We start from the raw sequence: 24,815 nt of genomic DNA on the forward strand, positions 1-24,815 counted from the left end.
GTGACACAGGCTGCCTTAGCTGCTGAAACCTGCTGGTTTGATAAATTAAGGACATGTTGGAAGAGTTAATAAGATCATTCTGAAGATGTGGCCTTCCAGGATCTGCAGGGGTCTCCAAGAAAGCTGGGGAGGGACTCTTGAGGGTGTCAGGGAGGGATAGGACTGGGGGGGATGGAGCAAAACTAGAAGTGGGGAGATTGAGATTGGATGTTAGGAAGAAGTTGTTCCCCAGGAGGGTGGTGAGAGCCTGGCACAGGCTGCCCAGGGAGGTGGTGGCAGCCTCATCCCTGGAGGTGTTTGCAGCCAGGCTGGATGTGGCTGTGAGCAACCTGCTGCAGTGTGAGGTGTCCCTGCCCATGGCAGGGGGTTGGAGCTGGCTGAGCCTTGAGGTCCCTTCCAACCCTGACAGCTCTGTGATTCTATGATTCCGAGTCTGCATAGTTGGCCATAAGAACTTCAGTTCCTTACCATCCAAGGGGGCAGTGACTGAGGGAAGGGCAGTGACTGAGGGAAGGGCAGGACTCCATCCTTTTATCCTTTTCAAACGTTTTTTTTTGACTCCTGCAGCATTGTTTGGTTTGCTTTCCCTGGGACCTTCAAGAGAACAGAAGTGTTTGACCCGTTGTGGTGGGTTCAAATTCCACCCCCCTCAACCTCCCCACCATTAACTTTGGAGGTCAGATCTTCAGCAGAGCAGCAGAGGGTTGAGTGCCCCTAATCCTTCTCTGCCTTTGGTGGGGTAGAGCTCAGAGCAGCAGGGAATAATTTTCCCCCTTTATTTTTGTAACAGGAGAGACTAAATTAATCTATAAAAGACTGAGATAGTGTGAAGCATGAAAGAAAATCTGTGCCCCAAAGGGGAATGGTATGAAAGCTTTTATTGTAAGAGGAGGGAAAGTTCTTTAACTACAGAAAAATCCTGGAACTACTGCATATGCAAATCTGCCTTTAAAAAGGGTTGACTTTGGGAGGTCTGGGGACTAAAATAGAGCAGGGGCTTGTGAAAGGGAGAGAATTAAAGTAACAGGTTTGTGTTTCATGAAATGCAGAGGTGGTGCTTAAGGAAAGATGCCAGGGAAAACCTGGGATCTTTCACAGAATCCTAGGGGTTGGAAGGGACCTCCAGAGATCAACAAATCCACCCCCACCCTGCCAGGGCAGCATCACCCAGGGCAGGTCACACAGGAATACATCCAGGTGGGGCTGGAAAGGCTCCAGAGAAGGAGGCTCCACAACCTCTCTGGGCAGCCTGCTCCAGGGCTCCTTTTTGTGCTGCTTTTCTCTCCTCACTCTCAGATTTGACTTAAAATCAACTCTGTCTCTTGGATACCTTTCATCACTCATTGTTGAGCTGCCTGTGTGTACCTGAATGATGCCAGCTCCCTGCACCCTGGGAGGCAGAGTCTGGCACTGTGAGGGTGCTGTGACCCTGGCACAGGCTGCCCAGGGAGGCTGTGGCTGCCTGCTCCCTGGGGGTGTTTCAGGCCAGGCTGGATGAGACCTTGAGCAGAGGTGTCCCTGGCCATGGTGTGGAGGTTGGAGGAGCTGAGCTCTGAGCTCCCTTCCAGCCTGAGCCATTCTACTGGAGAGATCCCAGGACTGCATCACTGTCACCTTAATGGTAGCCTAAAGGTTTCACAAGAAAAATGATGTGTGGGTTTAGAACCCAGAATTGTCTCTGTTGGAAGAGACCTCTTGAGATCCTTGAGCTCAACCAGCAGCACTTTGGTGCTTTGGGTAAAAGCCCTACTTCTTGTTTTGGTCAACAATTCATCTAACTACAAACAGCTTCTGTAGCTGAGTTTCAGGGACTGACAGCACAAGGATGAACTTTTGTTTGCAGGCTCTTGGGGCAGATTTTGAGTCCAGGTAGCAGAGGAGGGGGTGGGGGGGAAAAAAGCTCTCTGTGAAGGAGCTAAAGATCTGACCAGTTCCAGATTCCATTCTCTTGTTTGTTTGCTAATGCTGGGGAGCATTTGAAAGCTTTACCTGCCTGCTGTGAGTCTGCTTCATCCTTTCTTCTCCAAAGCATCTGTCAAGTGCTCTGGCAGCTCCATATGCTTTCACCAAGCCCCACTGGTTCTGGCTTTCCAAGCTCAGGTGCCCAGCTGGCCGCAGCGGTTTGCTTACTAGGCAGTGAGGAGGAGGAAGGGGTTTGGGGCTTGCTTTTGGGCTAAATTCAGGCTCCCTCAGCAAACGTGCTGCCTTGTCATTGCGAGCTGCCTGTCACATCGCTCTAATTCCCTCATGAGTTTGTGTAGTGAGGGCTGAGACGAGTTTGTCTGTTGAGAGCAGAAGAATCCTGAAGCCTGATGAGTTTATTAATCAAATCACACTAAACCAACTGCACCGAGGATGCTGCTGCTGCTCTCTGTGAGAGTTTGGGCTGGAGCTGCACAGTGACAAATGGCAGCTGCCAGAGAGAAGACTAAGACCCAGCAGCAGCTGCACAGAAATGCCTCAGTTGAAGGCAGTTGGTATCCAGACCTGTGGATTGAGCACACTTCCCCCCCCCACCCCCACCCCCCCAGCCCTAATTACACTTTTTAATAGCTTCATTGTAAATCTAATATCTAATTACACTTGACAAAGGAACCTTAAATACTCCAGGATATTGTCATCAATGATCAATTTATCTTGTCTGGGTTGGTTTTTTCCCCTCACTGTTTCTTTTGTACCAGACAGGCAGCAGCTCAGACCTGTTGGGAAGAAATACAAACACTTGAGTAGAATCAAACACATTCCTGCATTCCTCTGTGACCTGTGCTGGGTTCTATGGGCCTGCTCTGGCAGGGGGGGGTGGACTGGATGATCTCTTTGGGTCCCTTCCAATCCCTAACATCCTGTGAGCCTGTGTGAAAAGCAAACAGAGGGGATTTATCACCAGGAGATGGAATTATTTCTGTTAAGGCACTCCACCAAAGCTGCTTTAAGGCCTGTCCTCCTCTCTGTCTCTAGTTAGTGGCCTTGGTTTTGCCAGGTGAGGGTTCAAGTTCTGCTTTGTAGTAGGTGGAGGTTTCCTGCTTCACAGCTGGGATGTTTGATTACTGATCTTGAAGCAGTCTAAGTGCTTGGGGGTTGGTCTCTTCCCCCAGGCAAGCAGCACCAGAACAAGAGGACACAGTCTCAAGCTGTGCCAGGGGAGGTTCAGGCTGGATGTTGGGAAGAAATTCTTCCCAGCAAGAGAGATTGGCCATTGGGATGTGCTGCCCAGGGAGGTGGTGGAGTCCCCATCCCTGGAGGTGTTTAGGAAGAGCCTGGCTGAGGCACTTGGTGCCATGGTTTAGTTGGTCAGATGGTGCTGGGGGAGAGGTTGGACTTGATGCTCTCAGTGGTGTTTTCCATCCTGGTTAATTCTGTTCTGTTCTATCAGCTAAAGGCTTTGTCCACTTGTTGGCAACAATGAACACCACAATAGACATCAATGCAGGACAAAATGGCAACTTAACAGTGGAATATGAGGCATACCCCAAGCCAAAGGAGGAAGTCTGGATGTACATGAATGAAACCCTACAGAACTCCTCAGACCATTATGTCAAGTTCAAGACTGTGGGCAATAACAGGTAACAGCAGGGGCTGCAGGTGCTGTTGATTTCACTCTGCAGCAGCAAGCTTCTGAAGGGCCTGCTCTGGAAAGAGGGGAAGGGACTATGGTGAGAAAATCATGGTGATAAAAGTGCCTGCCGTGTGCCTGGCTGGGTCAGAGCCTGCTAACCTGGATTTTGAGCAGCTTTGAGCTCAGCACACCATCTGAGGGCCAGCATACCACGTCCCCATGGCTTGCCTGCAAGATGCTATTGCTGCCCACTGAAGCAGAAGCAGGAATTTCAAGTGGTTTATGTGTGGAGACTCCTCCACCACCCCAGCAGAGCCCAGGGATCTGGCCAAGAACTTTACACTTTTATTTCTGCTATGCTCTGCTCTCTTCTGAGCCCTGCTCCTCCAAAACCTCCAGTGAAGCATTTAGCACCTAGCAGTGGTGTGACCTGCCTGGGGTTCCCTCCTCAGTGACAAAAGGAGCAGGTGGTGGCATGGATGTGGGGCAGGGCAATCCCAGGCACCAACACAGGCTGGGCAGGGACTGGCTTGAGAGCAGCCCTGGAGAAAAGGCCCTGGGGGTGCTGAGGGAGGAGAAGCTCAGCAGGAGCCAGCAGTGAGCACTTGCAGCCCAGAGAGCCAAGCAGAGCCTGGGCTGCAGCAAGAGAAGTGTGGCCAGCAGGGCAGGGAGGGGATTCTGCCCCTCTGCTCCACTCTGCTGAGACCACAGCTGCAGCTCTGGGGCCAGGTCTGGAGCCTCTGTGCCAGGAAGGATCTGGAGGTGCTGGAAGGTGTCCAGAGAAGGGCCATGAGGATGAGCAGAGGGCTGGAGCTGCTCTGCTGTGAGGACAGACTGAGGGAGTTGGGGTTGTGCAGGCTGGAGAAGAGAAGGCTCTGAGGAGACCTAATTGTGGCCTTCCAGTATCTGCAGGGGGCTCCAAGAAAGCTGGGGAGGGACTTTTGAGGGTGTCAGGGAGTGATAGGACTGGGGGGGATGGAGCAAAACTAGAAGTGGGGAGATTGAGATTGGCTGTGAGGAAGAAGTTGTTCCCCATGAGGGTGGTGAGAGCCTGGCACAGGCTGCCCAGGGAGGTGGTGGAAGCCTCCTGCCTGGAGGTGTTTGCAGCCAGGCTGGATGTGGCTGTGAGCAACCTGCTGTGGTGTGAGGTGTCCCTGCCCATGGCAGGGGCGTTCTAACTGGCTGAGCCTTGAGGTCCCTTCCAGCCCTGACAGCTCTGTGATTCTCTGTGGGGTCAGGACACACATCTGAGAGTCAGAAGTGGCAAAACCTTTGGGTGCTGTGGGGCAAGGGCAGTTGTGGGGCAGGGTGTAGTACAAGCTCTGCACAGCCAGTGCTAGGATCCACTCCTGTAGCTTGTTCAGCAGGTTGTGAGCTGCACTAATGCTTGGTCTGGGTTTTTTCCCTTCGCAGTTACACAAGTGAGCTTCACCTCACCCGGCTGAAAGGAACAGAAGGAGGCATTTACACCTTCCTTGTGTCCAACTCTGATGCCAGCTCCTCTGTAACATTCAATGTCTATGTGAAGAGTAAGTGAAGTGAACAGTCTGAAGGGATTCCATTGCCACACTCGTTGTATTTGGTACAACACAATTGTAGGCAGGAGATGTCCCAGCGTGGTTCAGCTGCCTGGAGGGAAGCACCTGCTGGGAAACTCCTGAAGTGCCAAGGTCTGAAAGTGCAGAGCGCTGAAAACAAATCCACCTACTACCCACTGTGACCTTAGGTGCTCCTGAGGCTGCCAGAGGCCATCTAGGTGGTTTATACAGGGGGGGAAAACCACTAGGAGCTGGAAACATGAGCTCAGAAATAAGCCTACACCATAAAGCTTTGGTAGTTCGTGGTGGAGCAGGAGACACAGGGATTAGCATTCGGGTTTTGGCAGCTGAGTTAAGCTATTAATTGCCTGTAGTTGGGCTGAGTTGGATGCAGAGTTTGAAAGCCTGTCAGGAGACTTACTCACTGGTGCCTTTTGGCACCTGAGCACTTCTGTATCATCTGCCTGGAGAGCAGCCAGGCAGAAAGGGACCTGGGGGTGCTGGTTGGCAGCAGCTGAACATGAGCCAGCAGTGTGCCCAGGTGGCCAAGAAGGCCAATGGTATCCTGGCCTGCATCAGGAACAGTGTGGCCAGCAGGAGCAGGGAGGTCATTCTGCCATGTGCTCAGCACTGGTTAGGTCACACCTTGAGTCCTGTGTCCAGTTCTGGGCCCTTAGTTTAGGAAAGATTTTGAGCTGCTGGAAGGTGTCCAGAGAAGGGCAACAAAGCTGGGGAGGGGTCTGGAGCACAGCCCTGGGAGGAGAGGCTGAGGGAGCTGGGGTTGCTTAGCCTGGAGAAGAGGAGGCTCAGGGGAGACCTTCTTGCTCTCTCCAACTCCCTGAAGGGAGGTTGTAGCCAGGTGGGGGTTGGTCTCTTCTCCCAGGCACCCAGCACCAGAACAAGAGGACACAGTCTCATGTTGTGCCAGGGGAGGTTCAGGCTGGATGTTTGGAAGAAATTCTTCGTAGAAAGAGAGATTGGCCATGGGGATGTGCTGCCCAGGGAGGTGGTGGAGTCCCCATCCCTGGAGGTGTTCACAAAAGGCTTGGATGAGGCACTTGGAGCCATGGTTTAGCTGTCAGGAGGTGCTGGGTGTTGGCTATTGGGTCATAGGTTGGACTTGGTGATCTCTGAGGTCGTTTGCAGCCTTGTTGATTCTCTGCTTCTGTGTAGGTCACCATTGTCTTACAGAATCTGCACAGCTTTCCAGGCTTGCCTGCTGCCATCCCTGGGGCAGGCTTGTTAAAAAGCGTTGGTCTCACTTCCAAGCAGTGTTGTGCAAGACGGAAGCTAAACTTCAATCCTAATTCCAGGAGACCTTCAGCAAACCCTCTCCTTCTTGGCAGAGCCATCCTGCTAGAGCACTCCAAGCCCTCAGCAAATATTGGCAGCTGCTGAAGGCTGAGGTTAAGGAAAACTGAAGGAGGAGGGGACTGCAGGCAAACTGGACAAGCTGGGGCAAGACAGACAGTGGTGACTGCAAGGTCAGCAGGAGGAACTGCACAGGCAGTGAGTCAGTGTGCTGCAGATGCAGTTCTGTGTTGCTGCTTTAGCAGCAGTGTGTCCTCCTCTGAAGGTAAGGTTATGCAGAGGATTGTTCAGACTTCCAGAGGAGACTCCACAACCTCTCTGGGCAGCATGCTCCAGTTCTGCCTCACCCTCACTGTAAAGAAGTTACTCCTCATGTTGAGGTGGACCCTCCTGTGGTCTAGCTTATATCCAGCATTCCTTTTCCTGTTGCTGGGTGCCACTGCAAAGAGCCTGGCACCTTCCCCTAGACCCCCACCCCTCAGCTGTTGATAGACATTGATCAGATCCATCTCAGCCTTCTCTTCTCCAGACTAAACAGCCCCAAGGCTCTCAGTCTCTCTTCAGCATCACCCAGGGCAGTCTGCACAGGAATGCACCCAGGTGGGGTTGGAAAGGCTCCAGAGCAGGAGACTCCACAACCTCTCTGGGCAGCCTGCTCCAGGGCTCTGTGACCTTCACTGTCAAGAAGTTTCTCCTCATGGTGAGGTCAAACCTTCTATTGTCAATCTTGAACCTGTTGTTCCTTAGTGCACACTACTGAAAAGAGCTTGGCCCCTTCCACTTGCCCCCCAGCCCTCAGCTATTGATAGACATTGATCAGATCCCTCTCAGCCTTCTCTTCTCCACACTAAACAGCCCCAGGGCTCTCAGTCTCTCTTCCCAGGGGAGATGCTCAAGTCCCTTAATCATCCTTATAGCCCTTCATTGGACTCTCTCCAGCAGGTCTTTGTCTCTCAAACTGGGGAGCCCAGAACTGGACACAGGATTGCAGCTGTGGTCTCAGCAGGGCAGATAGATAACCTGTTTTCAGTCAAAAGCTCATCATTTAGGTGTGAAACCCAAACTTATTTGATACAGCACAGTAACCACCAAGGTGAGTTATGTGTGTGGGTCAGATCCTGACCTGGCACTGCTCTCAGCAAGGCTTTTGCTTAAATTGCTAAGATGTAGCTTGTGATGTTTTCACATCTGCCTTGAGCAGGTAATCAGCAGACAGTAATCAAACAGGTAAAGCAGGATTCATAACCAGGAGAATGCCTTCCCACAAACAGAAGTTGATGCTGAAGCAGTTGCTGCAAGATGGCCAAGAAGGCCAAGGGCATCCTGGCCTGCAGCAGGAGCAGTGTGGCCAGCAGGAGCAGGGAGGTCATTCTGCCCTGTGCTCAGCACTGGTTAGGCCACACCTTGAGTCCTGTGTCCAGTTCTGGGCCCCTCAATTCAAGAAAGATGTTGAGCTGCTGGAAGGTGTCCAGAGAAGGGCAACAAAGCTGGGGAGGGGTCTGGAGCACAGCCCTGTGAGGAGAGGCTGAGGGAGCTGGGGTTGCTTAGCCTGGAGAAGAGGAGGCTCAGGGGAGACCTTCTTGCTCTCTCCAACTCCCTGAAGGGAGGTTGCAGCCAGGTGGGGGTTGGTCTCTTCTCCCAGGCAGCCAGCACCAGCACAAGAGGACACAGTCTCAAGCTGTGCCAGGGGAGGTTTAGGCTGGAGGTGAGGAAGAAGTTCTTCATAGAAAGAGAGATTGGCCATTGGGACGTGCTGCCCAGGGAGATGGTGGAGTCACCATCCCTGGAGGTGTTCACAAAAGGCTTGGATGTGGCACTTGGTGCCATGGTTGAGTTGGTCAAATGGTGCTGGGTGATAGGTTGGACTGGATGCTCTCCAAGGTCTTTTCCAAGCTGGTTAATTCTATTCTATTCTAAGATCTGAAAGACCCAGTGCAGACATCTCTCCTTGCCTGGGATTGAAACACCTCTAGCAATTGCTTATGCTAATCTGGCACAAAGCTCAACTGCTTTTAGGGAGGGGAAAAAAAATAAAAAGGAAAGGAAGGGAAGGAAAAAAAAAAGGAAAGAAAAAAATTAGTGAAGTAATTCCTAGTAAATGTGACATTAAGTAAGTAAGGAAGGCAGCAGCTCTGAAATTAGGAGCCAGAAAGAAAATTACAACTTGACAACGCTGAGCTGAATTACAATTAAGGAAGTGTGGAAGTCTCCTGAGTGGCAAGGTGCAGTGTGTCTGGCAATTAGGAGAGGAATCTTCCAGCTGCTATCTGACTGCAGTGCACAATAATGCCTGGGCTTAATTACAGTCAAGGAAAATACTCTCTATCCAGTGCTGAAGGAGGAAGCTGCTCAGGGTGTTACAGGCCATGGGAGGCTGAGCTCAGAGCTTTGCCTGACGTTGGGACTATGCAGTGAGCGACTGAGGAGTCATAGAATGGCAGAATCAACACAGGCTGGAAAAGACCTCAGAGATCACCAAGTCCAAACTATGACCTAATACCTAGCATCTCCTGACAACTAAACCATGGCTCCAAGTGCCTCATCCAAGCCTTTTGTGAACACCTCCAGGGATGGGGACTCCACCACCTCCCTGGGCAGCACATCCCAATGGCCAATCTCTCCTTCTGTGAAGAATTCCTTCCTAACATCCAGCCTGAACCTCCCCTGGCACAGCTTGAGACTGTGTCCTCTTGTTCTGGTGCTCCTCCCTGCTGAGTGCAGGGGGGGTTGGACAGGATGAGTTTTGGAGGTCCCTTCCAACCCAGAGCATTCTATGGTTCTGTGAAAGATTCCAGGCCTTCCCTGCTACCTTGCCTTAAGCACAAACTTTGCTCTCTTAAACACAACCCCATTACTTCAATCTCTTGCTTTTTACAGTGCTGTGCACTCTCCACAACAGTTCCTCCCCAAATGAGTGAGGCTGGGAGCAGAGCTGAGGGTTTTGCAGCAGTGTTTGGTTTGGGGGAAGCACAGCACTCCTGAATCAGGGAGGAAAGAACACTCGGTTCCTGCAGCGTGAGTCACGAGGAGCTGCTGTGTGATTGGCAATATGTGTGTGCTTTATTGCCTGTCATTTAATCAGCAAGCAGAATAGTCGTTAAAAACCTGCTCTGAACGTGGATTCGATGTGAAATGAATCTGCAGTGCCCCACTGCAGCCTGGACAGCTTCAGTGCTTCCCAGAATGTTGGAAGCGAATCTTGCCTTTCTGTGGAGCTGTATTAAGAGTGTGGCCAGCAGGGCCAGGGAGGCTCTCCTGCCCCTCTGCTCTGCTCTGCCCTGCTGAGACCTCACCTGGAATATTGCATCCAGTGCTGGGATCCCCAGCTCAGGAGGGACAGGGATCTGCTGGAGAGACCAAGGGAGGGCTGCAAGGATGCTGAAGGGACTGCAGCACTGCCTCGGGAGGAGAGGCTGAGAGCCCTGGGGCTGTGCAGTCTGGAGAGGAGAAGACTGAGAGGGATCTGATCAATGTCTATCAATAGCTGAGGGCTGGGGGTCAGGAGGGAGGGGACAGGCTCTGCTCAGCTGCACCCTGGGATAGGACAAGGGGCAATGGATGTAAGCTGCAGCACAGGAGGTTCCACCTCAGCATGAGGAGGAACTTCTTCCCTGTGAGGGTCCCAGAGCCCTGGAGCAGGCTGCCCAGAGAGGTTGTGGAGTCTCCTTCCCTGGAGCCTTTCCAGCCCCATCTGGATGTGTTCCTGTGTGACCTGTGCTGGATTCTATGGTGCTGCTCTGGCAGGGGGGTTGGACTGGATGATCTTTGGGGGTCCCTTCCAACCCCTGATATCCTCTGAGCCTGTGATCATCATTCCAGCACAAATCTTGGACCCAGAGGATGCTGTAAGGATGAGCAGAATTAGTGCAGAAGAGACAATTCAGGTTTACCCATGGAAATAGTGTGCAGAGAACATGCAGCAGATACCTCTTCATCTGGAGTTCCTTTCCTGGCAGCAGTGGTATTGTTTAACACACAGGGCAGCTGTAGGAGAGATGTGGTTGGACAGGGTGTAGTAGCTGTGAAGCAACTCCTCTTTTACAGGTGGGTGAAGTCATGCTGTGCAGGGATGGGAGTTGCACTGTTGTTCATCTCTGTGTTGTTTGAGGTCTGGGCTTAGCTGATTTAGGATCTTTAATCAAACCAAATACTCAGTGGGGATGAAATCCATCCCAAGCACTCCCTGGAGGAGCTGGTCCCTTCCTAGAGGTTGGTGATTGCAGGACACCAATTTAGGCAGGGACACCCTTGAACATGTGAAGCTTTGTTCACCTGGGGAGTTCATAGGATCCTAGAATGGATTAGATTGGAAGGGACTTTGGAGCTTGTCTCCTCCAACCTCCCCACCATGCCCAGGGACACCTCTCGACCAGAGTCAGCTGCTCAAGGCCTCATCCAGCCTGGCCTGAAACACCCCCAGGGGGTGGGGGCATTCCATAACCTCCCTGGGCAACCTCAGTCTCACAATCTCCTACTGAAGAGCTGCTCCCTGAGAGCTGGTCTGGTGGTGATGATGCACACAGGTTGCTGAGGTGCAGATCAAATGGCAGGGCATAGTCTGTGCTCCCCTTATGTGTGACTCTCTCTCTTCTGGTTTTTTGCAGCAAAACCAGAGATTCTCACTCTGGATATGCTTAGCAATGGTCTCCTCCAGTGTGTAGCAGCTGGATTCCCAGCCCCTACCATCTACTGGTATTTCTGCCCAGGAACTGAGCAGAGGTGAGTTAAGCAGCCCAGAGCCTCCAAAGGTTGTTCTGGATGCAGCACAGATTAAAAAGAAAGAATACTTAAGGGGATAAAATGTCTCAGTCCTGTTCACATGTGGCCTCACTGCTTTATAACCCTTGCATCATTTGCAGTGGTTTGAGGGGAGGCAGGGGCACAATCCACTAGCCCACTTGAAAGAGGGGTTAGCCAACATCTGCTGCTGCAGAAAAGGAAAAGCCACACTGCCCTCCCTCTGCTGAGAGCCAGGGAAGGGTTGGATCAGCCTGGCCCCAAATGGCAGTGACAGAATCACCCAGGGACGTGGTTGTTACCTTTTGATTGATGGTGTGATGATGAGGGAAGGCTTTTTTCAAGACATAAAAGTCCTTGGGTTTCTCTTCCATGGGAAGGCTGTGACAAGTAAACAGCTCCAGAGTTGTTCTGACTAAAGCCTGATGGCTGGTTGCCACCTTTCTGAAGAGGCAGCAGAGCTTCACTGTGAAGTGAGCATTGGTGGAGCACAGTAAAACAGGGGTTTGGTTGACTTCCATCTTAGAGGTACCATGGTGGAAGTCTGTCCACAAGATCTGCTTTCACCCCCTGTAGGTCTCGTTCCAGCAAGGCATGGGTGTCCCCCCTGTGTAGTTTGGGGCATGAAGTCATTATTGCTTTGTTTCTCTTCAGTAGCACCTTGTGGTTGCTTTTGGTTCTGTTAATCCTGGCTGTCTACTCGTGGGACAGGTGAAGGAGAAGCAGCATCTGGAGATCTGTGCTGTAATGAACTGATGCCTGGGGAGAGCTGTCAGGAGTAGCTGACAGACCACAGCTTGGTTGTAGCTGGAGTCTGAGATGCAGGTGGAATGGTCCACAGCCAGTAGTGGACTTGCAGACCTGTAGGTACCTCTAGCCAAAAGTAATGCTAGCCTCATGGTGGCCAGCTGGGTCAGGCTTGCTGTGTGTATCCCATTTCACCCACTACACAGAAGGCAGTGAGGTGTTGTGAGCAGCCTGAGTTCCAAGGATAGTACCTTCAGCCAGATCCCTTTGGAGAGTAGCATTGACCCAGGAGGCCAATGGTATCCTGGGGTGGGTTAGAAGGGCTGTGGTCAATAGGCTGAGATAGGTTCTTCTGCCTCTCAATTCTTCCCTGGTGAGTCTGCATCTGGAACATTGTGTTCAGTGCTGGGCCCCTCAGGTCAAGAAGGACCTCAGGGAACTGCTTGAAAGGGCCCAGCACAGAGCCACAAAAATTACTAAGGCAGTGGAAGATCTTCCTCATGAGGAGAGCCTGAGGGAGCTGAGGGCTCTGGAGCTTGGAGAGGAGGAGCCTGAGGGTGACCTCATTGCTGTTGCTAAAGCTGTGTAGGATGAGTGCCCAGAGGCTGGAGCCAGGCTCTGCTGGGGGCTGCCCAATGCCAGCACAAGGGGCAGTGGTGGAAGCTGAGGCAGAGGAAGCTCCATGGAAACAGAAGGAAAAGTTTTTTCCCTGTGAGGGTGCCAGAGCCCTGGAGCAGGATGCCCAGGGGGGCTGTGGACTCTCCCTCTCTGGAGATATTCAACCCCACCTGGACGAGTTCCTGTGTGACCTGCCCTGGGTGCTCTGCTCTGGCAGGGGAGGTTGGGCTGGGTGATCTCTGGGGCTCCCTTCCAGCCCCTCACATTCTGTGCCTCTGTGATTATTTAGCTGTCTGCCGGCCTGGCAGGGACTCTCCTGCCTCAGGAGCAGCACCTGGCATCCCCTGCATGTTAACAGCCCCGTGGCAGGTAACTGTCAGCCTTGTTTCTCCCAGGTGCTTCGATTCACCAACCATATCCCCCATGGATGTCAAAGTGAGTTACAGCAACTCCTCGGTGCCGTCCTTCGAGCGGATCCTGGTGGAGAGCACCATCAACGCCAGCGTGTTCCGCAGCACCGGCACCGTCTGCTGCGAGGCCTCCAGCAACGGCGACCGCAGCTCTGCCTTCTTCAACTTTGCCATTAAAGGTACCAGCAGCACCACACCCCACACTGGCACACAGCACCAGGGCTGGGCAGGGCCCCCCCCACACGGAGCACAGCCCTGGGAGCAGAGGCTGAGGGAGCTGGGGTGGCTTAGCCTGGAGAAGAAGGAGGCTCAGGGGAGACCTTCTTGCTCTCTACAACTCCCTGAAGGGAGGTTGCAGCCAGGTGGGGGTTGGTCTCTTCTGCCAGGCAAGCAGCCCCAGAACAAGAGGACACAGTCTCAAGCTGTGCCAGGGGAGGTTTGGGCTGGAGGTGAGGAAGAATTTCTTCATAAAATGAGTTATTGGCCATTGGGATGTGCTGCCCAGGGAGGTGGTGGAGTCCCCATCCCTGGAGGTGTTTAGGAAGAGCCTGGATGAGGCCCTTGGAGCCATGGTTTAGTTGATTAGTTAGGGCTGGTGATTGGTTGGACTTGATGCTCTCAGAGGTCTTTTCCAACCTGGTTGATTCTGAGGTTCTGTCCTTCAGCTCTTTCTGGGAGAGCACTCCCCTTGGCCATGAGGTTTATGGTGCTGGGGCCATGCTGGATACGGTTCTGTGCTGCCTGGCAAAGGATTGCTTTAGGCTGGCACTGAATGCTCTGCTTTCAGCTTTTGATGGCTCCAGATCTGCAGCTCAGGAGGTGGCTGCTTTGCTTCTGGCTGTGCAACATGGGGGCAAACCACCTCCAGCATTACACTGACATTCTCCATCTCTCTGTTCTTTCTCCTTTTCTTTTTTCTCCTTTGTTTTTCTTTTCTCCTTTCTTTCTCTTCTTTCTTTGGTCTTTTTTTTTTTCCTTTTTTCCTCTTCTTTCTTTTTTTGTTTTTTCCTTTTTTTCTTTCCTTGTTTCTTTTTCCCCCCTTTCCCTCCCTTCCCCCCTTTCCCTCCCTTCCCCCCTTTCCCTCCCTTCCCCCTTTCCCTCCCTTCCCCCTTTTCTTGCTTATCATTTTTCATTTTCTTTTCTTTTTATTTTCTTTTTTCTTTTTCTTTTTTCTCTTTTCCCCATTTTTTTCTCTATTTCTTGTCCCCCCTTCCCCTTTCCTCCCTTCCCCCTTCCCCTTTCCTCCCTTCCCCTTTCCTCCCTTCCCCTTTCCTCCCTTCCCCCTTCCCCTTTCCTCCCTTCCCCCTTCCCCTTTCCTCCCTTCCCCCTTCCCCTTTCCTCCCTTCCCCCTTCCCCTTTCCTCCCTTCCCCCTTCCCCTTTCCTCCCTTCCCCTTTCCCCTTTCCTCCCTTCCCCTTTCCCCTTTCCTCCCTTCCCCTTTCCCCTTCCCTCCCTTCCCCTTTCCCCTTCCCTCCCTTCCCCTTTCCCCTTCCCTCCCTTCCCCTTTCCCCTTCCCTCCCTTCCCCTTTCCCCTTCCCTCCCTTCCCCTTTCCCCTTCCCTCCCTTCCCCTTTCCCCTTCCCTCCCTTCCCCCTTCCCCTTTCCTCCCTTCCCCCTTCCCCTTTCCTCCCTTCCCCTTTCCCCTTTCCTCCCTTCCCCCTTCCCCTTTCCTCCCTTCCCCCTTCCCCTTTCCTCCCTTCCCCTTTCCCCTTCCCTCCCTTCCCCCTTCCCCTTCCCTCCCTTCCCCCTTCCCCTTCCCTCCCTTCCCCCTTCCCCTTCCCTCCCTTCCCCCTTCCCCTTCCCTCCCTTCCCCCTTCCCCTTCCCTCCCTTCCCCCTTCCCTCCCTTCCCTCCCTTCTCTGCTTTTGCTTTTCCTCTTTCCTGCCATGGGTTGGCCTGTGTGGGCCATCCTCTTGTTTTCCAAGTCAGGACTTCATCTTTCCACGGTGGTTTGTTTTTTTTAAGTGTCTCACCAGAAAACTCTGTGCAGGACTTGCCTGGAGCCTGAGGGCCCTGCTGTTGTTCAGAGAACTGACAACCACAGACTGCAGAAGGGCTTGGGAGTTTGGTAGCAGCATTTAGAAGTTCGTGGAGGGGAGGGGGGGGTGGAAGGAAAGGCACCAGACCAGAGATGACTCAAAATGTGTTTGTAAATCTGTGCTCTTCTTTGCAAAATCAAATGTTCTGCTGCTGCTTTTTTTTCCCCTCTCTGTTACACCCAATTATAACACAGAAGCAAATAAGCCAGATTGGGGCAGATAGATTTCTTTTTGCTGGCATGGTGTTGCTTGGCTGCTCAGCACAACCTCTCCTTGTAAAGGCTGTGCTGCAGAAATTGTCTTTGGAGAGGGGGAGAAAAATAGAGAAGAAATTAAGACTTTAGGGGAAAAGACAACCCATAAATCTTTCTTTAAGTAACTTGACTGACATCTTGGAAACCTCTTGCACTAGTTGGTATTGGTGCCATGCCTGGTGAGTTGGTGAGGCTGAGACTCCTGAGGCAGCAAGCTGGGTGGTTCCTGTTCCAGCTTCTTTCTTAACCTTGACTGAGATCCTCCAAACCTCTTGCACTGGTTGGTGTTGGTGCCATGCCTGGTGAATTAGTGAGGCTGAGACTCCTGAGGCAGCAAGCTGGGTGGTTCCTGTTCCAGCTCTGTCCACCCCCCAGGAAAGCCATTCAGATGTACCTGGAGCAGAGCTGGGGAAGTCAACCCCCCAAGCTCTGTTTCACAAGGAATAACCAAGGAGTTGTCTTGACCTGCAGCATTAGAGGGACTGATTCCAGGCTACACCAGGGGAGGTTCAGGCTGGATATCAGGGAATATTTCTTCACAGAGAGGGTCCTCAGCCATTGGGATGTTCTGCCCAGGGCAGTGCTGGAGTCACCATCCCTGGGGGTGTTCAAGCACTCTGTGGTGCTTAGGGACGTGGTTTGGTGCTGACTCTTCAGTGCTGGGTTGAGGGTCAGACTGGATGAGCTTGGAGGTCTCCTCCAAGCAGCCCTCCCTGCTTTGTGATTCTGTGAATGCCTTTGTTCTTGTTGAGTCCCTCAGCAGGATTTTCTCTCTCTCTCTCTCTCTCTCCCTCTCCCCAGAGCAAATCCGTACCCATACGCTTTTCACCCCTTTGCTGATCGCCTTTGGAGTCGCTGCAGGGCTGATGTGCATCATAGTGGTGGTCCTGGTGTACATCTATCTGCAGGTAAAGTCAGAAGCCCCCCTGCCTCACTTAGGGAAAGATGTGAGCTGCCTGTGGCAGCTTCAGCAGTGACAGTGAACAATCTCACTATCAGCACAGGCTGGGGGGATGAGGTAGTAGAAAGCAGCCCTGAGGAAAAGGACTTGGGGGTGCTGGTGGATGAGAAGCTGGCCAGGAGCAGGCAGGGTGAGCTTGCAGCACAGAAGGCAAATCCCAGCCTGGGCTGCATCCAAAGCAGTGTTGCCAGCAGAGCCAGAGAGGGGATTCTGCCACCTTGCTCCACTCTGCTGAGACCTCACCTGCAGGGCTGTGTGCAGCTCTGGAGCCCTCAACATCGGAAGGATGCAGACCTGATGGAGAGGGTCCAGAGGAGGGGCAAGAGAATGCTCAGGGGGTTGGAGCAGCTCTGCTCCAAGGACAGGCTGAGGGAGCTGGGGGTGTTCAGCTGGAGACCTAATAGCAGCCTGCCAGGACCTGAAGGGGGCTACAAGAAGGCTGCAAAGGGACTGTTTGCAAAGGCCTGCAGGGACAGGACCGAGGGTGGTGGAACACTGCAGCAGGTTGCCCAGGGAGGTGGTTGAGGTCCCATCCCTGGAGATATTCAAGGTGAGGCTGGACAGGGATCCAGGCAACCTGATCTAGTTGGGCATCTCTGCTGAGTGCAGAGGGGGTTGGACTGGATGAGCTTTGGAAGTCCCTTCCAACCTGGACCATTCCATGATTCTGTGACAGCTGTTCTCCCTCTTTTCCAGAAACCTAAATATGAAGTCCAGTGGAAAGTTGTTGAAGAAATAAATGGGAACAACTATGTTTACATAGACCCAACACAGCTTCCCTATGACCACAAATGGGAGTTTCCCAGGAACAGGTTGAGCTTTGGTGAGTTTAGATCTATTTTGACTTCAGAAGAGAGGCTTGGCTCCCACACAGCAGGGCTGTGTCAGAAAGGTGTTGTGCAGCAGTGCTAATGCTGATAGCTGTTCATCCTTTTACCTTGGGGCAAAAGAGAAAGCAGGTGCCTCTACAGAGAGGTTTTGTTGATATCATAGGAGGTTGAACTCCTCAGGTAAATGTGCCCCAGGTGCCCTCAACAGTGGTGGAGCAGGTCCAGAGGAGGGCCATGAAAATGTTCAGGGGGCTGGAGCACCTCTCCTGTGCTGAGGGAGAGCTGGAGGGGATCAGCCTGGAGAAGAGAAGGCTCCAGGGAGGCCTGGTAGAGACCTTCCCATACATGGAAGGATCCTACAGGAAGGCTGCAGAGGGACTGTTTCCAAAGGCCTGCAGGGACAGGATGAGAGGCAATGGTTTGAAACAAAAGAGGAGATTTGGATTGGATGTTAGAAACAAGTCCTTCACCATGACTGGGTCTGCACTTGGTCTAGTTGGCTTGTCCCTGCTGACTGTGGGGAGGTCAGTCTGGGTGGCCTGAGGAGCTCCCTTCTGGCCTGGACCATTTTATCATTCTATACTTCTGTGAGCATGGTGGAGCACTGCAGCAGGGTGAGGCTCCATCCCTGGAGACAGAAGAAGTTCTTCCCAGCAAGAGAGATTGGCCATGGGGATGTGCTGCCCAGGGAGGTGGTGGAGTCCCCATCCCTGGAGGTGTTTAGGCAGAGCCTGGCTGAGGCCCTTGGTGCCATGGGTTAGTTGGTTAGATGGTGCTGGGTGATAGGTTGGACTGGATGATCTCCCAAGGTCTTTTCTAACCTGGTTAATTCTATTCTAATTCTGTTCAAGGTCAGACTCCCCAAGGCTCTGAGCAACCTGATCTAGTTGAGGATGTCACTGGTGACTCTAGGGGGGTTGGACTGGATGACCTTTGGAGGTCCCTTCCAGCCCAGCCCATTCTCTGGCTCTCTGACTCTGTTTTGCTCTCCTAGGTAAAACCCTTGGAGCTGGAGCCTTTGGAAAAGTCGTGGAAGCCACTGCTTATGGCCTCTTCAAATCTGATGCTGCTATGACAGTGGCAGTAAAGATGTTGAAGAGTAAGTTGCTGTCCCACCGGCTGCAGTCTCTCCTGCCTTGCCTCCGGTGGATGTGTTGGGTGCTGAACGTTTGTGCTTTGCCTTGCAGCAAGTGCCCATTTGACAGAAAGAGAAGCCTTGATGTCAGAGCTGAAAGTGCTGAGTTACCTTGGAAACCACATTAACATTGTGAATCTGCTGGGAGCCTGCACTGTTGGAGGTGGGGGTTAACGACAGATTATCGATCGATTTCCATTCCTCTGCCACTGCCAGGGGGAGGAGGAACTTGGGCAGAAGAATCCAATGCTGCCAAGTATCATCATCTTCAATACACTCCTTGCCCTGGGCAGCTTGCACATCATCATGATTATCACCTCTGAGTTACTGGTGGTAGAGTTGAGGCTCAGCCTAAGAGCTGGAGCTCTGTGTCCAGTTCTGGAGCCTTCTGTTATAGGAAGGATCTGGAGGGGCTGGAAGGTGTCCAGAGAAGGGCCATGAGGATGAGCAGAGGGCTGGAGCTGCTCTGCTGTGAGGACAGACTGAGGGAGTTGGGGTTGTGCAGGCTGGAAAAGAGAAGGCTCTGAGGAGACCTAATTGTGGCCTTCCAGGATCTGAAGGGGGCTCCAAGAAAGCTGGGGAGGGACTTCTGAGGGTGTCAGGGAGGGATAGGACTGGGGGGGATGGAAACAAAACTAGAAGGGGATAGATTGAGATTGGCTGTGAGGAAGAAGTTGTTCCCCATGAGGGTGGTGAGAGCCTGGCACAGGTTGCCCAGGGAGGTGGTGGCAGCCTCATCCCTGGAGGTGTTTGCAGCCAGGCTGGATGTGGCTGTGAGCAACCTGCTGTAGTGTGAGGTGTCCCTGCCCATGGCAGGGGGTTGGGACTGGCTGAGCCTTGAGGTCCCTTCCAACCCTGACAGTTCTCTGAGTGGTGGGACCACTGCAGCTGTGGCTGAACAAGGAGGGTGTTCATTGTGCTTTCTTCTTGTGAGATGACTAAAGGCAGAGCACAGGTCTGGCCCTCAACCACACCATTTCTCCCAGGGAAAGTTACTTGAGCTGGCTCCTTGCTGGCCTGCAAAGTGATGTCTCCAGGCCTGTCTTGTATAGTCTCCCAGCCTTCTGTTTAAGCTGTGAATGTATCCCTGAAGGCACCAGGGAAGTGACAAATTCTAAGCAGCAGAAAGCTGAGGACAAATAAAGAAGTTCCCAAACAAACATTTACACAGCCCCAAATGTTTGGCTTTTAATGTCAACTGAGTGCCTTTGTTTCCATGCAGGGGGAAAGCTGCAAACTGCAAGCAGCAGAAAGCTGAGGGCAGAACAAAGTTCTCCAACAATTACACAGCCCCAAATGTTTTGCCTTTGCTGTTCAGTGAATGCCTTTGTAAAAGCTACAAAGCAGCTGAAATGTCAACAGGGTGACAGAGTCCTGTGCATTCTAATCTGAGAGAGTGGTGCTGCTGACACAAATCCTTTGCTCCTTTAAGTTCTTTGCTTTGTTGTTGTTTTATTCCAAGGAGAAAAAAGAGTTGGTAAAAATTGGTGGCAGAACTTCTCTCACTCTCATGTTTGAGTGGCTCCAGAACTGGCCTGAGAGCTGCCCCCAAAGGGTGGCTGTCAGTGCCTCCAGGGACAAGTGGAGTTCCTCAGGGATCAGCCCTGGGACCAGGCTTGGTTAACATCTCTGTGGGTGCCATGGGCAGTGGCACTGAGTGCAGCCTCAGCAGGGTTGCTGATGACACCAAGCTGTGTGGTGCAGCAGACAGCTGGAGGGAAGGGATCCATCCAGAGGGAGCTGGACAGGCTGGAGAGGTGGGCACAAGCCAACCTCAGGAGGTGCAACAAGACCAAGGGCAGGGTCCTGCAGATGGGTCAGGGCAATCCCAAGCACTGATACAGGCTGGGCAGGGACTGGCTTGAGAGCAGCCCTGGAGAAAAGGCCCTGGGGGTGCTGGGGGAGGAGAAGCTCAACAGGAGCCAGCAGTGAGCACTTGCAGCCCAGAGAGCCAAGCAGAGCCTGGGCTGCAGCAAGAGAAGTGTGGCCAGCAGGGCCAGGGAGGGGATTCTGCCCCTCTGCTCCACTCTGCTGAGACCACAGCTGGAGCTCTGGGGCCAGGTCTGGAGCCTCTGTGCCAGGAAGGATCTGGAGGTGCTGGAAGGTGTCCAGAGAAGGGCCAGGAGGATGAGCAGAGGGCTGGAGCTGCTCTGCTGTGAGGACAGACTGAGGGAGTTGGGGTTGTGCAGGCTGGAGAAGAGAAGGCTCCCAGGTGACCTCATTGTGGCCTTCCAGTATCTGCAGGGGGCTACAGGAAAGCTGGGGAGGGACTTCTGAGGGTGTCAGGGAGGGATAGGACTGGGGGGGATGGAGCAAAACTAGAAATGGGGAGATTGAGATTGGCTGTGAGGAAGAAGTTGTTCCCCATGAGGGTGGTGAGAGCCTGGCACAGGTTGCCCAGGGAGGTGGTGGCAGCCTCCTGCCTGGAGGTGTTTGCAGCCAGGCTGGATGTGGCTGTGAGCAACCTGCTGTGGTGTGAGGTGTCCCTGCCCATGGCAGGGGGTTGGAACTGGCTGAGCCTTGAGGTCCCTTCCAGCCCTGACAGTTCTGTGGTTTCAAAGCAGGGTGAAACCACCTGGTTCAAGCAGACCCAGTGGCCTGAGCTGTGTGTCTGCAAGCTCAGCCTCCCCCCCAGCACACTTCAGCTTTTGCTGTTACCCAGGCTATAAATTTTAACTGCAGGAGGGAAGTGGTGGGGTGTGGGGGGTGGGAAACCCCACCAACCAAAAATGGAACTGAAGTGGGGGAGGTTAGGAAAGGGTGGTGCAGAGCAAGCTGGGAGCTGAGGGAGCACACACTGCCATTAGGTATTCCAGGGCCATAGCTGGAGTCACTGGCTCAGAAAACATAGGTTTGATCTATAAACATCCTCGCAGGAGATGAGCTGATTCTCCTTGCCCATTGCCTTTTAATGCTCTGAGGGCCTTGTGCAGTGTGGTTGTGGATCTCAGCAGGCTGTTCTGTCTGAATGATTCCACCCCCCCCAGTCTGCTGCAGAATCCAGCCCCCTGCATCGTTCCCCAAGCCTTCCTGAAGGGGTGTGAGGCTCTCCTGTAAACAGGAGTGAAGCAAAAGGAGGAATGTTTGAGCAGCTTTGAATTGCTTCCCAAGGCTTTTGGAAGGAATAACTTCCCTCAGGAAGTGAGTGAGCAGCACAAAAAAACTCAAACAGATGTGGCTGGCCAAAAAAAAAACCATTAGCACATGAGCAAAGAGAGGGGGAGGGGAGTGGGGGGGAGAGAGAAAAAGCCTGGCTTGTTTAATTTTCCTACAATGCAGAAGTATAGGCTGTGGAGACAAAGAGCTTTAAGCTAAGGCCAGGCTGGAGGTGGCTGTGAACAACCTGCTGTAGTGTGAGGTGTCCCTGCCCATGGCAGGGGGGTTGGGACTGGCTGAGCCTTGAGGTCCCTTCCAAGCTCTACTGTGATAAGCAAAGCTGATTCATTAGTCAGTAGCAGCCTCACTGCCTGGTTTTAGTGTTCAGTAGCACTGTAGAGGTGGAAGTTCTCTTCTGTGTTTAGAGCACTGCTCTTGTGAAGCAGGGATCAGGAGTTCAAGTCTTGCTGGAGCCTTGAGTTTCAGTTTCATAGGCTGAAGGAGCTGGGGGTGTTGAGCCTGGAGAAGGGAAGAGTCCAGGGGCATCTCAGAGCTGCCTGCCAGGAGCTGAAGGGATCCTGCAGGAAGGCTGCAGAGGGACTTCTCCTCAGGGTGTCTGCAGACAGGCCAAGGGGGAAGGGTTTGAAGCTGAGGCAGAGCAGGGTTAGAGTGGAGCTGAGGAAGAAGTTGTTGAGCAGGAGGCTGCTGAGACTCTGGCCCAGGCTGCCCAGGGAGGCTGTGGCTGCCTCCTGCCTGGGGGTGCTGAAGGCCAGGCTGGATGAGGCCCTGAGCAGCTGAGTGTAGCTGAGAGGTGTCCCTGGGCATGGTGAGGAGGTTGGAGGAGCTGAGCTCTGAGCTCCCTTCCAACCTGAGCCATACTAATGCTATTGAGGGAGGGGGGTGAGTAATTGGGGGTGTTGCAGCTTTAGCTGGACCACAGCTGCTGATGTGTGAAAGGGAAGATCCTGAGTTACTTTCCTCTGGCTTTGGAAGCCTAGAGAGTGCTGGGCAGTGTGAGGTTGAATTGTTTTACCCTGCCCAGGCTGTGTGCTCAGCTGGATGCTGTCTTTATGTCAAGTGTTCTGCTTTGGAAATGGTAACTCATCTGCTTCCTAAACCTCCCTTACCTCTGCAGGTCCCACTCTGGTCATCACAGAGTATTGCTGCTATGGGGATCTGTTGAATTTCCTCAGGAGGAAACGAGATTCATTCATCTGTCCCAAACATGAGGAGCATGCAGAGACAGCAGTTTATGAGAACCTTTTGCATCAGGCAGAGCCTGCAGCGTAAGTCTGACCTGCTGACACGTGCTGATGGGCTTAGAAGAGGGGGAAGGAGGAGGTGCTGATAAGATAAAGCTGATAAGAGGGGAATCACAGAATCATGAGGTTGGAAGGGACTTCCAGGTACCATCCAGTCCAACCCCGCTGCCAGAGCAGGGTCACCCAGGGCAGGGCACACAGAACACATCCAGGTGGGGCTGGAAAGGCTCCAGAGCAGGAGACTCCACAGCCTCTCTGGGCAGCCTGCTCCCCAGCAGCTGAGTGTAGCTGAGAGGTGTCCCTGGGCATGGTGGGGAGGTTGGAGGAGATGAGCTCTGAGCTCCCTTCCAGCCTGAGCCGGTCTGGGATTTCAATTGCCACATGAGATGCTGAACTATTCTGGTAGAATCTGGTGTGAGCAGCAGGAGGAAGGGTTGGCAGATGCTGTGAAACATCTGGATGTTAATTTATAGAGAGTGAGCCCTGTCTGAACAGTGAATGTATGAAAAGGTTTTTATGTCTCACCTGAGCCAGGCTCCAAAGTTTGAGAGGCATCATTAGCTGTGCTCAAACCTCTCTTTCTGAACAGGCATTTCCTCAGCTTTTACACACCCCTGAGTTTCCAATCTACTGATCATTTGTAAGCCATTGCTTCAAGCAGGCCAAGTGCCAGGTCCTGCACCTGGGGCACAACAACCCCAGGCAAGGCTCCAGGCTTGGGGCAGTGTGGCTGGAAAGCTGCTGGCTGAAAGGGACCTGGGGGTGCTGATGGACAAGCAGCTGAACAGGAGCCAGCAGTGTGCCCAGGGGGCCAAGAAAGCCAAAGGCCTCCTGGCTGGGATCAGCAATGCTGTGTCCAGCAGCAGCAGGGAGGGGATTGTCCCCTGGCACTCAGCTCTGCTCAGGACACACCTGGAGTGCTGTGCCCAGTTCTGGGCAGCTCAACACAAGAGAGATGTGGAGGTGCTGGAGCCAGGGCAGAGCAGGGCAAGGAAGCTGGGAAGGGCCTGGAGAAGAAATCTGATGGAGAGCAACTGAAGGAGCTGGGGCTGGTTAGTGTGAAAGAGAGGAGGCTGAGGGGAGACCTCCTGGCTGTCTACAGCTCCCTGAAAGGAGGTTGTGGAGAGGCTGCTGCTGGTCTCTGCTCCCAGGTAATTAGTGACAGAACAAGAGGCAATGGCCTCAGGCTGTGACTGGGTAGGGTTAGACTGGGCAGTAGGAAGAAGTTTTTCCCTTGAGTGGTCAGGGATTGGAATGTGCTGGGCAGGGAGGTGGTGGAGTCCCCAAGCCTGGCTGTGTTTGAAGGTGGTTTGGATGTGGTGCTTGAGGCTCTGGTTTAGGGGTGAGCCTTGCAGAGCAGGGCTCATGGCTGGACTTGGTGCTCCTGAGGGGCTTTTCCACCCTGAGTGGTTCTGTGATTTCTGTCATTAAGAAGGTTGATCTAACTTTGGCTTTTTTGTTTGGGTGGCTTTTGAGTCCTTGCTCACTCAGCTGTGCTTCTCTTCATCTGCTGCCTCTGCAGGGATGCTGCCAACGAGTACATGGACATGAAACCAGGAGTGTCATATGCAGTGCCTCCAAAAGCTGAGAAGAAGAGGCCTGTGAAGTCTGGTGAGCACAGTGACAAAGGAATTCTGCTTGTGGGTGGGAGTGCAGAGAGAGGGCCTTCATGGGTTTACCTTTTTTCAGCTTTATTGTACTTTCCTCTTATGGCTGGGGACAATTAGAAGTGATTAACTGATCTGAGAAGGCTTGAGGGAGAGCAATCTGTTCAATCACAGTCTCTGCTCTTCCTCCACTGGAGCACAGCCCTGGGAGGAGAGGCTGAGGGAGCTGGGGTTGCTTAGCCTGGAGAAGAGGAGGCTCAGGGGAGACCTTCTTGCTCTCTACAACTCCCTGAAGGGAGGCTGCAGCCAGGTGGGGGTTGGTCTCTTCTCCCAGGCAAGCAGCACCAGAACAAGAGGACACAGTCTCAAGCTGTGCCAGGGGAGGTTTAGGTTGGGTGTTAAGAAGTAGTTCTTTATAGAGAGAGAGATTGGCCATTGGGATGTGCTGCCCAGGGAGGTGGTGGAGTCACCATCCCTGGAGGTGTTTAGGAGCAGCCTGGCTGAGGCACTTGGTGCTATGGTTGAGTTGATGAGATGGTGCTGGGTGACAGGTTGGACTTGATGATCTCAAAGGTCTCTTCCAACCTGGTCTGGTCTGGTCTATTCTATTCTATCCTACATTAATTTTTTGCTGCTTGCCTGGCTGCCTGGTGGATTGCTCACATCCCTGATGTGTTTAATGTCAGGACAGCTCTGTTCCTAGGTGATTCTCCTTGC

General features: G+C 53.0%; 1 protein-coding gene across 2 annotated transcripts in view; it reads left to right on the forward strand.

Annotated features, from left to right (window-relative positions):
- Positions 1 to 24,815, forward strand: part of KIT (KIT proto-oncogene, receptor tyrosine kinase) — an 82,234-nt gene that overhangs the window by 42,502 nt on the left and 14,917 nt on the right. For both annotated transcript variants that reach the window (XM_068137704.1, XM_068137705.1), the window contains exons 6-15: positions 3,374 to 3,563; positions 4,970 to 5,085; positions 11,010 to 11,124; positions 12,903 to 13,096; positions 16,009 to 16,115; positions 16,865 to 16,991; positions 17,993 to 18,097; positions 18,186 to 18,296; positions 22,365 to 22,515; positions 24,014 to 24,102. In XM_068137704.1, coding sequence (XP_067993805.1) covers positions 3,374 to 3,563; positions 4,970 to 5,085; positions 11,010 to 11,124; positions 12,903 to 13,096; positions 16,009 to 16,115; positions 16,865 to 16,991; positions 17,993 to 18,097; positions 18,186 to 18,296; positions 22,365 to 22,515; positions 24,014 to 24,102 — 1,305 coding nt within the window. The remainder of the gene's footprint in view (positions 1 to 3,373; positions 3,564 to 4,969; positions 5,086 to 11,009; positions 11,125 to 12,902; positions 13,097 to 16,008; positions 16,116 to 16,864; positions 16,992 to 17,992; positions 18,098 to 18,185; positions 18,297 to 22,364; positions 22,516 to 24,013; positions 24,103 to 24,815) is intronic.

Source organism: Melanerpes formicivorus, unplaced genomic scaffold (assembly GCF_026170545.1).
Source record: "Melanerpes formicivorus ecotype bairdi unplaced genomic scaffold, bMelFor1.0.p_v2 SCAF_4, whole genome shotgun sequence".
Lineage (NCBI taxonomy): Eukaryota > Metazoa > Chordata > Aves > Piciformes > Picidae > Melanerpes > Melanerpes formicivorus.